This window comes from Corvus moneduloides, chromosome 30 (assembly GCF_009650955.1).
Source record: "Corvus moneduloides isolate bCorMon1 chromosome 30, bCorMon1.pri, whole genome shotgun sequence".
Classification (NCBI taxonomy): Eukaryota; Metazoa; Chordata; class Aves; order Passeriformes; family Corvidae; genus Corvus; species Corvus moneduloides.
In genome coordinates, this window is record NC_045505.1 from 3,648 (window position 1) to 17,010 (window position 13,363).

Here is a 13,363-nt window from a genome sequence, read left to right on the forward strand (position 1 = left end):
GGGTGCATTGGTGACACCCTGGGCTGTCCTTGGCTGTGCTGGTGACACCCTGGGCTGTCCCTGGGTGGGTTTGGTGACACCCTGGGCTGTCCCTGGGTGCGCTGGTGACCCCCTGGGCTGTCCCTGGGTGCGTTTGGTGACACCCTGGGCTGTCCCTGGGTGCGCTGGTGACCCCCTGGGCTGTCCCTGGGTGGGGTTGGTGACCCCCTGGGCTGTCCCTGGGTGGGGTTGGTGACCCCCTGGGCTGTCCCTGGGTGGGGTTGGTGACCCCCTGGGCTGTCCCTGGGTGCGTTGGTGACCCCCTGGGCTGTCCCTGGGTGGGGTTGGTGACCCCCTGGGCTGTCCCTGGGTGGGTTTGGTGACCCCCTGGGCTGTCCCTGGGTGCGTTGGTGACCCCGTGCCCCCCGTGCCCGTCCCCCAGCCGCGTTCCTGACGCAGTCCGTGTGCCTGGACGACACCACGGTGAAGTTCGAGATCTGGGACACGGCGGGGCAGGAGCGCTACCACAGCCTGGCCCCCATGTACTACCGGGGGGCTCAGGCTGCCATCGTGGTCTACGACATCACCAACCAGGTATTGGGGGGCTTTGGGGGGTCTCAGGGGGGTTTTGGGGGCTTTCTGAGGGGTTTTGGGGGGGTTCTGAGGGGTCTCAGGGGGTACTACTGGGGGGCTCAGGCTGCCATCGTGGTCTCTGACATCACCAACCAGGTACTGGGGGGGTTTGGGGGTCCTCAGGGGGATTTGGGGGAGGTTCTGAGGGGTTTTGAGTGATTTTGGGGGGGTTCTGATGGGTCTCAGGGGGGTTCTGAGGGGTTTTGGGGGGGTTCTGAGGGGTCTCAGGGGGTACTACCGGGGGCTCAGGCTGCCATCGTGGTCTATGACATCACCAACCAGGTATTGGGGAGGTTTGGGGGGTCTCAGGGGGGTTCTGAGGGGTTTTGGGGGGTTCTGAGGGGTCTCAGGGGGGTTTTGAGGAGGTTCTGAGGGGTTTTGGGGGGGTTCTGAGGGGTCTCAGGGGGTATCACCGGGGGGCTCAGGCTGCCATCGTGGTCTCTGACATCACCAACCAGGTATTGGGGGGATTTGGGGGGGTTTGGGAGGTCTCAGGGGGGTTCTGAGGGGATTGGGGGGGTTTGGGGGTCCTCAGGGGGGTTCTGAGGGGTTTTGAGGAGGTTCTGAGGAGTTTTGAGTGGTTTTGGGGGTGTTCTGAGGTGTCTCTCAGGGGTCTCTGGTGATTTGAGGAGAGGTCTCAGGGGGTCCCAGGGGATTTGAGGAGGGGTCTCAGGGGGTCCTACCGGGGGGCTCAGGCTGCCATCGTGGTCTCTGACATCACCAACCAGGTATTGGGGGGATGTGGGGGGTCTCAGGGGGGTTCTGAGGAGTCTCAGGGGTCTCAGGGGTTTTGAGGAGGGGTCTCAGGGGTCTCAGGGGTTTTGAGGAGGGGTCTCAGGGGTCTCCGGTGTCTCTCAGGGGTCTCGGGGGGGATTTGAGGAGGGGTCTCAGGGGTCTCTCAGGGGTCTCAGGGGTCTCTCAGGGGTCTCAGGTGATTTGAGGAGGGGTCTCAGGGATTTGAGGAGGGGTCTCAGTGGTCTCAGGGGTCAGTCGGGTCTCTCAGGAGTCCCATGGGATTTGAGGAGGGGTCTCAGGTGTCTCTCAGGGGTCTCGGGGGGGATTTGAGGAGGGGTCTCAGGGGTTTCTGAGGGGTCTCAGGGATTTGAGGAGGGGTCTCAGGGGTCTCAGGTGATTTGAGGAGGGGTCTCAGGGATTTGAGGAGGGGTCTCAGGGGTGTCTCAGGGGTCTGTCGGGTCTCTCAGGGGTCCCATGGTATTTGAGGAGGGGTCTCAGGGGATTTGAGGAGGGGTCTCAGGGGTTTCTGAGGGGTCTCAGGGATTTGAGGAGGGGTCTCGGGGAATTTGAGGAGGGGTGTCAGGTGTCTTTCAGGGGTCCCATGGGATTTGAGGAGGGGTCTCAGGGGTCTCATGGGTTTGAGGAGGGGTCTCAGGGATCTCAGGGGTTTGAGGAGGGGTCTCAGGGGTCTCTCAGGGGTCTCAGGAATTTGAGGAGGGGTCTCCATCCCCCTCCCCAGGAGACCTTTGCCTGTGCCCGGAGCTGGGTGAAGGAGCTGCAGGGGGCTCAGGGGTTTGAGGAGGGGTCTCAGGGATTTGAGGAGGGGTCTCAAGGATCTCAGGGATTTGAGGAGGGGTCTCAGGGGTCTCATGGGTTTGAGGAGGGGTCTCAGGGGTCTCTCAGGGGTCTCAGGAATTTGAGGAGGGGTCTCAGGGGTCTCATGGGTTTGAGGAGGGGTCTCAGGGGTCTCTCAGGGGTCTCAGGAATTTGAGGAGGGGTCTCCATCCCCCTCCCCAGGAGACCTTTGCCTGTGCCCGGAGCTGGGTGAAGGAGCTGCAGGGGGCTCAGGGGATTTGAGGAGGGGTCTCAGGGATTTGAGGAGGGGTCTCAGGAGTCTCAGGGATTTGAGGAGGGGTCTCAGGGGTCTCTCAGGGATTTGAGGAGGGGTCTCAGGGGTCTCTCAGGAGTCTCAGGGATTTGAGGAGGGGTCTCAGGGATTTGAGGAGGGGTCTCCATCCCCCTCCCCAGGAGACCTTTGCCTGTGCCCGGAGCTGGGTGAAGGAGCTGCAGGGGGCTCAGGGGATTTGAGGAGGGGTCTCAAGGATCTCAGGGATTTGAGGAGGGGTCTCAGGGGTCTCTCAGGGATTTGAGGAGGGGTCTCAGGAGTCTCAGGGATTTGAGGAGGGGTCTCAGGGATTTGAGGAGGGGTCTCAGGGGTCTCAGGGATTTGAGGAGGGGTCTCAGGGATTTGAGGAGGGGTCTCAGGGGTCTCAGGGATTTGAGGAGGGGTCTCAGGGATTTGAGGAGGGGTCTCAGGGGTCTCAGGGATTTGAGGAGGGGTCTCAGGGATTTGAGGAAGGGTCTCAGGGGTCTCAGGGATTTGAGGAGGGGTCTCAGGGATTTGAGGAGGGGTCTCAGGGGTCTCAGGGATTTGAGGAGGGGTCTCAGGGATTTGAGGAGGGGTCTCAGGGGTCTCTCAGGGATTTGAGGAGGGGTCTCAGGAGTCTCAGGGATTTGAGGAGGGGTCTCAGGGATTTGAGGAGGGGTCTCAGGGGTCTCAGGGATTTGAGGAGGGGTCTCAGGGATTTGAGGAGGGGTCTCAGGGGTCTCTCAGGGATTTGAGGAGGGGTCTCAGGGGTCTCAGGGATTTGAGGAGGGGTCTCAGGGATTTGAGGAGGGGTCTCAGGGGTCTCAGGGATTTGAGGAGGGGTCTCAGGGATTTGAGGAGGGGTCTCAGGGGTCTCAGGGATTTGAGGAGGGGTCTCAGGGGTCTCTCAGGGATTTGAGGAGGGGTCTCAGGGGTCTCTCAGGAGTCTCAGGGATTTGAGGAGGGGTCTCAGGGATTTGAGGAGGGGTCTCAGGGGTCTCAGGGATTTGAGGAGGGGTCTCAGGGATTTGAGGAGGGGTCTCAGGGGTCTCAGGGATTTGAGGAGGGGTCTCAGGGATTTGAGGAGGAGTCTCAGGGGTCTCAGGGATTTGAGGAGGGGTCTCAGGGATTTGAGGAGGGGTCTCAGGGGTCTCAGGGATTTGAGGAGGGGTCTCAGGGATTTGAGGAGGGGTCTCAGGGGTCTCAGGGATTTGAGGAGGGGTCTCAGGGATTTGAGGAGGGGTCTCAGGAGTCTCAGGGATTTGAGGAGGGGTCTCAGGGATTTGAGGAGGGGTCTCAGGGGTCTCTCAGGGATTTGAGGAGGGGTCTCAGGGGTCTCAGGGATTTGAGGAGGGGTCTCAGGGGTTTGAGGAGGGGTCTCAGGGGTCTCAGGGATTTGAGGAGGGGTCTCAGGGATTTGAGGAGGGGTCTCAGGGGTCTCTCAGGGATTTGAGGAGGGGTCTCAGGGGTCTCAGGGATTTGAGGAGGGGTCTCAGGGATTTGAGGAGGGGTCTCAGGGATTTGAGGAGGGGTCTCAGGGGTCTCTCAGGGATTTGAGGAGGGGTCTCAGGGGTCTCTCAGGAGTCTCAGGGATTTGAGGAGGGGTCTCAGGAATTTGAGGAGGGGTCTCAGGGGTCTCATGGGTTTGAGGAGGGGTCTCAGGGGTCTCTCAGGGGTCTCAGGAATTTGAGGAGGGGTCTCCATCCCCTTCCCCAGGAGACTTTTGCCTGTGCCCGGAGCTGGGTGAAGGAGCTGCAGGGGGCTCAGGGGTTTGAGGAGGGGTCTCAGGGGATTTGAGGAGGGGTCTCAAGGATCTCAGGGATTTGAGGAGGGGTCTCAGGGGTCTCATGGGTTTGAGGAGGGGTCTCAGGGGTCTCTCAGGGGTCTCAGGAATTTGAGGAGGGGTCTCCATCCCCCTCCCCAGGAGACCTTTGCCTGTGCCCGGAGCTGGGTGAAGGAGCTGCAGGGGGCTCAGGGGTTTGAGGAGGGGTCTCAGGGATTTGAGGAGGGGTCTCAGGAGTCTCAGGGATTTGAGGAGGGGTCTCAGGGGTCTCTCAGGGATTTGAGGAGGGGTCTCAGGGGTCTCTCAGGAGTCTCAGGGATTTGAGGAGGGGTCTCAGGGATTTGAGGAGGGGTCTCCATCCCCCTCCCCAGGAGACCTTTGCCTGTGCCCGGAGCTGGGTGAAGGAGCTGCAGGGGGCTCAGGGGATTTGAGGAGGGGTCTCAAGGATCTCAGGGATTTGAGGAGGGGTCTCAGGGGTCTCTCAGGGATTTGAGGAGGGGTCTCAGGGGTCTCAGGGATTTGAGGAGGGGTCTCAGGGATTTGAGGAGGGGTCTCAGGGGTCTCAGGGAGTTGAGGAGGGGTCTCAGGGATTTGAGGAGGGGTCTCAGGGGTCTCAGGGATTTGAGGCGGGGTCTCAGGGATTTGAGGAGGGGTCTCAGGGGTCTCAGGGATTTGAGGAGGGGTCTCAGGGATTTGAGGAGGGGTCTCAGGGGTCTCAGGGATTTGAGGAGGGGTCTCAGGGGTCTCAGGGATTTGAGGAGGGGTCTCAGGGATTTGAGGAGGGGTCTCAGGGGTCTCTCAGGGATTTGAGGAGGGGTCTCAGGGGTCTCAGGGATTTGAGGAGGGGTCTCAGGGATTTGAGGAGGGGTCTCAGGGGTCTCAGGGATTTGAGGAGGGGTCTCAGGGATTTGAGGAGGGGTCTCAGGGGTCTCAGGGATTTGAGGAGGGGTCTCAGGGGTCTCTCAGGGATTTGAGGAGGGGTCTCAGGGGTCTCTCAGGAGTCTCAGGGATTTGAGGAGGGGTCTCAGGGATTTGAGGAGGGGTCTCAGGTGTCTCTCAGGGATTTGAGGAGGGGTCTCAGGGGTCTCTCAGGAGTCTCAGGGATTTGAGGAGGGGTCTCAGGGATTTGAGGAGGGGTCTCCATCCCCCTCCCCAGGAGACCTTTGCCCGTGCCCGGAGCTGGGTGAAGGAGCTGCAGCGCCAGGCCAGCCCCAGCATCGTCATCGCCCTGGCCGGCAACAAGGCCGACCTGGCCAGCAAGAGGATGGTGGAGTACGAGGTGAGCGGGGGCACCTGGGGCACTCCCAAGGCATTTTTTGGGAATTTTTGGGTGTTTTTTGGGCATTTTTGGGTGTTTTTTGCCGATTTCTGCAGGTTTTATTTTGGTTTTTTTGAAGGATTTCTGGAGGATTTTGGGTTGTTTTTAAATTTCTTTAAATTTTTTTTTTAAGTTTCTTAAATGTTTTCATTTCTGGATGAGGTTTTTTTGGGGGATTTTGGGAATTTTTGGGGGGCTGGGGTGTGCCTGATGTTCCCTGCAGGTGGCGAGACCCCCTCAGAACCCCCCCGAAACCCCTCAGGACCCCCCTGAGACCCCCGAAACCCCCCTGAAACTCCTCAGAGACCTCTCAGAACCCCCTGAGACCCCCCCAGACACCCCAAAAATCCCCTGAGACCCCCCCTGGGACCCCTCAGCCCCCCCTGAGCCCCCTTCCCCTCCGCCGCTCCCACCCAACCCCAGCGTCACCCTCCCAAAATTCCCATTGGGAACGGGGAAAACAGCCCCAAAACCTCTCAAAACACCCCAAAAATCCCCTCTGAGACCCCCCAAACCCCCCCCAAACCCCTCTGAGACCCCCTCAGAACCCCCGAGATCCCTCCAACCCCCTTCAGAACCCCCCTGGGACCCCTCAGCCCACCCTGAGCCCCCTTCCCCTCCACAGCTCCCACCCAACCCCAGCGTCACCCTCCCAAAATTCCCATTGGGAACGGGGAAAACACCCCCAAAACCCCTCAGAACACCCCAAAAATCCCCTCTGGGACCCCCCAAATCCCCTTCAAAACGCCCTCAGAACCCCCCAGACCCCTCCAACCCCCCTCAGAACCCCCCTGAGCCCCCTCAGCCCCCCCTGAGCCCCTTTCCCCTCCGCTGCTCCCACCCAACCCCAGCGTCACCCTCCCAAAATTCCCATTGGGAACGGGGAAAACACCCCCAAAACCCCTCAGAACACCCCAAAAATCCCCTCTGAGACCCTCCCAGCCACCCCAAACCCCTCTGAGGCCCCCCCAGCCCCCCCAAAGGCCCCGTTCCCGCAGGAAGCCCAGGCCTACGCCGACGACAACAGCCTGCTGTTCATGGAGACGTCGGCCAAGACAGCCATGAATGTCAACGACCTCTTCCTGGCCATCGGTGAGGGCTCAGGGGGGCTGGGGGCTCCTTAAGGGGTCCCAGAGGGGATTTTTGGGGTGTTCTGAGGGGTTTTGGGGGTGTTTTCCCCATTCCCAATGGGAATTTTGGGAGGGTGACGCTGGGGTTGGGTGGGAGCTGTGGAGGGGAAGGGGGCTCAGGGGGGGCTGAGGGGTCCCAGGGGGGTTCTGAGGAGGGTTTGGGGTGCTCTGAGGGGTCTCAGGGGGGTCTCAGAGGGGTTTGGGGGGGTCTGGGAGGGTCTCTGGGGGGATTTTTGGGGTGTTCTGAGGGGTTTTGGGGGTGTTTTCCCCGTTCCCAATGGGAATTTTGGGAGGGTGACGCTGGGGTTGGGTGGGAGCTGTGGAGGGGAAGGGGGCTCAGGGGGGGCTGAGGGGTTTGGGAGGGTCTCAGGGGTGTCAGAGGGGTCTGAGGGGGGTTTGGGGGGTCTCAGAGGGGATTTTTGGGGTGTTCTGAGGGGTTTTGGGGGTGTTTTCCCCGTTCCCAATGGGAATTTTGGGAGGGTGACGCTGGGGTTGGGTGGGAGCTGTGGAGGGGAAGGGGGCTCAGGGGGGGCTGAGGGGGCTCAGGGGGGATTTTTGGGGGCTCGGGGGGGCTGAGGGGGCTCTGGGGGGATTTTTGGGGTCTCAGGGGGGTTCTGAGGGGGGTCTGGGGGGTCTGTTCCAGCCCCATCCAGGGATTCTGGGCTGGGGCCTCATTCCCAAATCCCAAATGATCCCAAATCATCCCAAAAACCCCAAATCATCCCAAATAACCCGAAATCATCCCAATAACCACGAATCATCCCCGAATCATCCCCGAATCATCCCAAATAACCCCAAATCATCCCAAATGATCCGAAATCATCCCAAGAATCCCAGATAATCCCAAATCATCCCAAACCATCTCTGAATCATCCCAAATGATCCCAAATCATCCTTGAATCATCCCAAATGGTCCCAAATGATCCTAAATCTCCCGAAATGATGCTAAATGATCCGAAATCATCCCAAGAATTCCAGATGATCCCAAATGATCCCAAATCATCCTAAATCATCCCTGAATCGTCCCAAATAACCCCAAATGATCCCAAATCACCCCAAATGATCTGAAATCATCCCAAGAATCCCAGATAATCCCAAATGATCCCAAACCATCTCTGAATCATCCCAAATGATCCCAAATCATCCTTGAATCATCCCAGATCATCCCAAATGGCCCCAAATGATCCGAAATCTCCCCAAATGATGCCAAATGATCCAAAATCATCCTAAGAATCCCAGATAATCCCAAATGATCCCAAATCATCCTAAATCATCCCTGAATCGTCCCAAATAACCCCAAATGATCCCAAATCACCCCAAATGATCCGAAATCATCCTAAGAATCCCAGATAATCCCAAATGATCCCAAACCATCTCTGAATCATCCCAAATGATCCCAAATGATCCGAAATCTTCCCAAATGATCCCAAGAATCCCAAATGATCCCAAATGATCCCAAACCATCTCTGAATCATCCCAGATGATCTCAAATCATCCCAAATCATCCCAAATGGTCCCAAATGATCCTAAATCTCCCCAAATGATCCGAAATCATCCCAAGAATCCCAGATAATCCCAAATGATCCCAAACCATCTCTGAATCATCCCAAATGATCCCAAATCATCCTTGAATCATCCCAGATCATCCCAATAACCCCAAATGATCCCAAATGATCCCAAATCATCCTAAATCTCCCCAAATGACCCCAAATGACCCCGGCCCCTCTCGCTCCAGCCAAGAAGCTGCCAAAGAACGAGCCCCAGAGCACGAGCGGCGCCGGCGGCCGGGGCCGGGGCGTGGATCTGCACGAGCAGAGCCCGCAGGGCCGGGGCCAGTGCTGCAGCAACTGAGGGATCTGCCCGAGGGATCCACTGGGATCCGGCCGGGATTCCAGCCCCAATCCAGCCCCAATCCAGCCGGGCTCGAGGCCGGATTCCAGCCCAGATCCCAGCCAGCAGAGCTGCAGTGCCTGAGGGGATCTGCCGGGATCCAGATGGGATCTGGCCCAGAGCCCAGCCAGGATCCGGCCCAGATCTAACTCGGATCCCAGCCAGGATCCCAGCCAGGATCTCACCAAGGATTCCAGACCGATCCCAGCCAGATCTCCATCAGATCCCAGCCAGGATCCCACCAAGGATTCCAGCCCGATTCCAGCCAGATCCCTGCCAGATCTCCATCAGATCCCAGCCAGATCTCAGCCAGGATTCCAGCCAGATCCCAGCCACATCTCCATCAGATCTCAGCCAGGATCCCACCAGGACCCAGCACAGATCCCAGCCAGGATCCCAGCCAGATCTCCATCAGATCCCAGCCCGATCCCAGCCCCAGGCTGGTCACGCCGCTCCTCCAGCCCGGCACCGAGGCCCCGCCCTGGGACCCTCCCCGAGCTCCTCTTCCTGAAGCTTCCAAGGCTCCTCCTTGGCACCAGATCCCTCCTGGATCCTCCAGACCCCACCTGGATCCATCAGATCCCTCCTGGATCCTCCAGACCCCACCTGTTTCTGTCAGATCCCTCCTGGGTCCTCCAGACCCAACCCGGATCTTGCAGATCGCTCCTGGATCCTGCAGACCCCACACAGATACTCCAGATCCCACCTAGATCCTCCAGATCTCTTCTGGCTCCACCAGATCCCTCCTGGATTTTCCAAATCCCACTGGGATTCTCCAGACCCTTCCTGGCTCCACCCGATCTCACATGGATCCACCAGATCCCATCCAACTCAACCAGATCCCTCCTGGATCCTCCAGATCCCTCCTGGCTCCACCAGATCTCACACGGGTGCTCCAGGTCCCTCCTGGCTCCACCAGGTCCCTCCTGGATCCTCCAGATCCCACCTGGCTCCACCAGATCCCATCCAAGTCCACCAGATCCCATCCAAGTCCACTAGATCCCTCCTGGCTCCACCAGATCCCTCCTGGCTCCACTAGATCCTACCTGGCTCCACCAGATCCCTCCTGGATTCTCCAGATTCCTCTTGGCTCCACCAGACTCCACCTGGATCCACCAGATCCCATCCAACTCCACCAGATCCCTCCTGGCTCCACCAGATCCTTCCTGGCTCCACCAGATCCCATCCAACTCCACCAGATCCCTCCTGGCTCCACCAGACCCCAATCCTGCTCCCGTTCCCGAGGCCGCTCGGCTGGGACTGGATTCCCGAGGATCCCTGGACTCTCCGTCCGTCCCCACCGGATCCCCGGGCCCGAGGACGCTGGGATCCCACCCCTCGGCACCCCCCGGGATCCGGGGAGCCCCGAGTGTCCCCTCCTGGGGGGCCGCTGGCACCCAGAGACCCCCGGGATGGATTTTCCAAGGGGCCGGCACCGATTTCGTTGGGATTTTGACGATTCCCGCCCCGTTCCCGGAGCTGCAGCGTCCCCGCGGCCCTCCCCGCAGGATCCCAAGTGCCTGGGGACATCCGGGGACACTGAGGGGACCCTGAGCGCTGGGGGTGGCCCCGTGGCCAACGGCCCCGTGGTCGTGGTCACCCCACAGCGATGTCCTGGTGGTCATCTGGGCTGTGGTCACCTCACAGCGATGTCCCCTGGTCACCCCGGCCATGGCCACCCCACAGCAATGCCCCCGTGGGCATCTGGGCCGTGGTCACCCCACAGCGATGTCCCCTCAGTGACCCCGGCTGTAATCACCCCACAGCGATGTCCCCCTGGTCACCCCACAGCGATGTCCCCCTGGTCACCCCAGCCGTGGCCACCCCACAGCGATGTCCCCGTGGTCATCTGGGCCATGGCCACCCCACAGCAATGTCCCTGTGGTCAGCCCAGCCCTGGTCACCCCACAATGATGTCCCCGTGGTCATCTGGGCCATGGTCACTGCACAACGATGTCCCCATGGCTGTGGTCACCCCACAGTGATGTCCCCTCAGTGACCATGGCTGTGGTCACCCCACAGCGATGTCCCCTCCTGTCCTGGCTGTGGCTGTGACGTCCCCCGATGATTCTGGCCTTGGTGGCACCATGGGGACACCCTCCCCCCCCACCCAGTGGTCCTGGCCATGGTGGCCCCCAGGTGACATCCCCAGCTGGTCCCAGTGGTGGCCCCCAGGTGACATCCCCAGGTGATCCCATCCATGGTGGCCCCCAGGTGACATCCACAGGTGATCCCGGCCCTGGTGGCCCCCAGGTGACATCCCCAGGTGATCCCATCCATGGTGGCCCTCAAGTGACATCCCCAGGTGATCCTGGCCATGGTGGCCCCCAGGTGACATCCCCAGGTGATCCCATCCATGGTGGCCCTCAAGTGACATCCCCAGGTGATCCTGGCCATGGTGGCCCCCAGGTGACATCCCCAGCTGGTCCCAGTGGTGGCCCTCAGGTGACATCCCCAGATGATCCCGGCCCTGGTGGCCCCCAGGTGACATCCCCAGGTGATCCCATCCATGGTGGCCCCCAGGTGACATCCACAGGTGATCTCGGCCCTGGTGGCCCCCAGGTGACATCCCCAGGTGATCCCATCCATGGTGGCCCTGAAGTGACATCCCCAGCTGGTCCCAGTGGTGGCCCCCAGGTGACATCCCCAGGTGATCCCGGCCATGGTGGCCCCCAGGTGACATCCCCAGGTGATCCCATCCATGGTGGCCCTGAAGTGACATCCCCAGCTGGTCCCAGTGGTGGCCCTCAGGTGACATCCCCAGGTGATCCCGGCCATGGTGGCCCTCAGGTGACATCCCCAGGTGATCCCGGCCCTGGTGGCCCCCAGGTGACATCCCCAGGTGATCCCATCCATGGTGGCCCCCAGGTGACATCCCCAGGTGATCCCATCCATGGTGGCCCTCAGGTGACATCCCCAGCTGGTCCCAGTGGTGGCCCTCAGGTGACATCCCCAGCTGGTCCCAGTGGTGGCCCTCAGGTGACATCCCCAGGTGATCCCATCCATGGTGGCCCTCAGGTGACATCCCCAGCTGGTCCCAGTGGTGGCCCTCAGGTGACATCCCCAGGTGATCCCGGCCCTGGTGGCCCCCAGGTGACATCCCCAGCTGGTCCCAGTGGTGGCCCTCAGGTGACATCCCCAGATGATCCCGGCCCTGGTGGCCCCCAGGTGACATCCCCAGGTGATCCTGGCCATGGTGGCCCCCAGGTGACATCCCCAGCTGGTCCCAGTGGTGGCCCCCAGGTGACATCCCCAGGTGATCCCATCCATGGTGGCCCCCAGGTGACATCCCCAGGTGATCCCATCCATGGTGGCCCTCAGGTGACATCCCCAGCTGGTCCCAGTGGTGGCCCTCAGGTGACATCCCCAGGTGATCCCATCCATGGTGGCCCTCAGGTGACATCCCCAGGTGATCCTGGCCATGGTGGCCCCCAGGTGACATCCCCAGGTGATCTCGGCCCTGGTGGCCCCCAGGTGACATCCCCAGCTGGTCCCAGTGGTGGCCCTCAGGTGACATCCCCAGGTGATCCCGGCCATGGTGGCCCCCAGGTGACATCCCCAGGTGATCCCATCCATGGTGGCCCCCAGGTGACATCCCCAGGTGATCCTGGCCATGGTGGCCCCCAGGTGACATCCCCAGGTGATCCCATCCATGGTGGCCCCCAGGTGACATCCCCAGGTGATCCCATCCATGGTGGCCCTCAGGTGACATCCCCAGCTGGTCCCAGTGGTGGCCCTCAGGTGACATCCCCAGCTGGTCCCAGTGGTGGCCACGTTGTCCCTCCCTGCCGATCCCAGCCATGGCCACCCCCCAGGTGCCACCCCCCGCTTTGTCCCTGTCCCCATCCCGGGGCCATCCCGGTTTGCACTTTATGGTCAGATGTCCCCTCTGGCCACCCTTGGGTGCTGTCCCCGTGTCCCCAGGGGGGTGGCAGCGAGGGGGCAACGAGGGGCCAGCGGTTGCCACCCCCACCCTGCCCGTGGTCCTGGTCCCTTCTGGAGCTGGAGGGACCCTCGGTGTCCCCCACCCTGTCCCAGGGGTGCTGCCAGGCCAGGGAGGGACACCCCGAAATTTGGGACACCTCAAGGTGAGGACAACCCCAAAATTGGGACACCCCAAAATTGGAATAGCTCGAATTTGGGGGCACCCCAAAATGGGGACACCCCCAAAATTTGGAACACCCTAAAACTGGGGATGCCCCCAAATTTGGGATAGCTCAAGGTGGGGACACCCCAAAATTGGGATAGCTCGAATTTGGGGACACCCCAAAGTGGGGACACCCCCAAAATTTGGAACACCCTAAAACTGGGGACACCCCCAAAATGGGGATACCCCAAATTGGAGACACCCCAAGGTAGGGACACCCCCAAAATTGGGACACCCCAAAATTGGAATAGCTCGAATTTGGGGACACTCCAAAATGGGGACACCCTCAAATTTGGGATACCTCGAATTTGGGGACACCCCAAGGTGGGAACACCCCGAAATTTGGGATACCTCAGATTTGGAGACACCCCAAAATGGGGACACACCGAATTGGAGACACCCCAAAAGTGGGAACACCCCCGAAATTTGGGATACCCCGAATTGGAGACACCCCAAGGTGGGAACACCCCCAAAACTGGGGACACCCCAAATTCGAGACACCCCAAAACTGAGGCCACCCCCAAATTTGTGCCCCCCCCAAGCTGAGGACACCCCAAAAGCGGGGCCACCCCGAGGTGCGCTGTGGGGTGGAGGGACCCGGTCCCGTATGAAGCCCCCAGGGCGGGGGCAGAGCCCGCGGGGCCACCCCGGGGACCCTCGG

General features: G+C 60.7%; 3 protein-coding genes across 3 annotated transcripts; all 3 read left to right on the forward strand.

The window, feature by feature from the left end:
- Positions 1 to 396: 396 nt before the first annotated feature.
- On the forward strand, positions 397 to 8,537 carry RAB5B (RAB5B, member RAS oncogene family; the record flags this gene model as incomplete). Its single annotated transcript, XM_032093819.1, has 4 exons — positions 397 to 573; positions 5,374 to 5,496; positions 6,534 to 6,627; positions 8,401 to 8,537. Coding segments are annotated over 4 exons (510 nt in total), but the record flags the coding sequence as incomplete, so codon positions are not given.
- An 803-nt stretch (positions 8,538 to 9,340) lies between these two features.
- LOC116436622 (vegetative cell wall protein gp1-like) lies at positions 9,341 to 10,622 on the forward strand. Its single transcript, XM_032093852.1, has 2 exons — positions 9,341 to 10,514; positions 10,555 to 10,622. Exons 1-2 carry the CDS (start codon positions 9,362 to 9,364, stop codon positions 10,608 to 10,610), a joined length of 1,209 nt encoding a protein of 402 aa, XP_031949743.1. The 5' UTR covers positions 9,341 to 9,361; the 3' UTR covers positions 10,611 to 10,622.
- Positions 10,456 to 12,670, forward strand: LOC116436620 (collagen alpha-5(IV) chain-like). The gene is made up of 5 exons (XM_032093847.1): positions 10,456 to 10,530; positions 10,571 to 11,078; positions 11,193 to 11,231; positions 11,346 to 11,498; positions 11,610 to 12,670. The coding sequence occupies exons 2-5, from the start codon at positions 10,620 to 10,622 to the stop codon at positions 12,645 to 12,647; spliced, it is 1,689 nt and encodes a 562-aa protein (XP_031949738.1). The 5' UTR covers positions 10,456 to 10,530; positions 10,571 to 10,619; the 3' UTR covers positions 12,648 to 12,670.
- Positions 12,671 to 13,363: the final 693 nt, after the last annotated feature.

What these genes read in the sequence shown, in the direction of transcription:
- LOC116436622 (XM_032093852.1), top strand. Translation starts at nt 9,362, where the DNA reads ATGGATCCACCAGATCCCATCCAACTCAACCAGATCCCTCCTGGATCC. An exon ending in GTCACTGCACAACGATGTCC is followed by an intron (nt 10,515 to 10,554) that starts CCATGGCTGTGG and finishes TCCCCTCAGTGA; the next exon opens with CCATGGCTGTGGTCACCCCA.
- LOC116436620 (XM_032093847.1), top strand. Translation starts at nt 10,620, where the DNA reads ATGATTCTGGCCTTGGTGGCACCATGGGGACACCCTCCCCCCCCACCC. An exon ending in CCGGCCATGGTGGCCCCCAG is followed by an intron (nt 11,232 to 11,345) that starts GTGACATCCCCA and finishes GGTGGCCCTCAG; the next exon opens with GTGACATCCCCAGGTGATCC. An exon ending in GTCCCAGTGGTGGCCCTCAG is followed by an intron (nt 11,499 to 11,609) that starts GTGACATCCCCA and finishes GGTGGCCCTCAG; the next exon opens with GTGACATCCCCAGGTGATCC.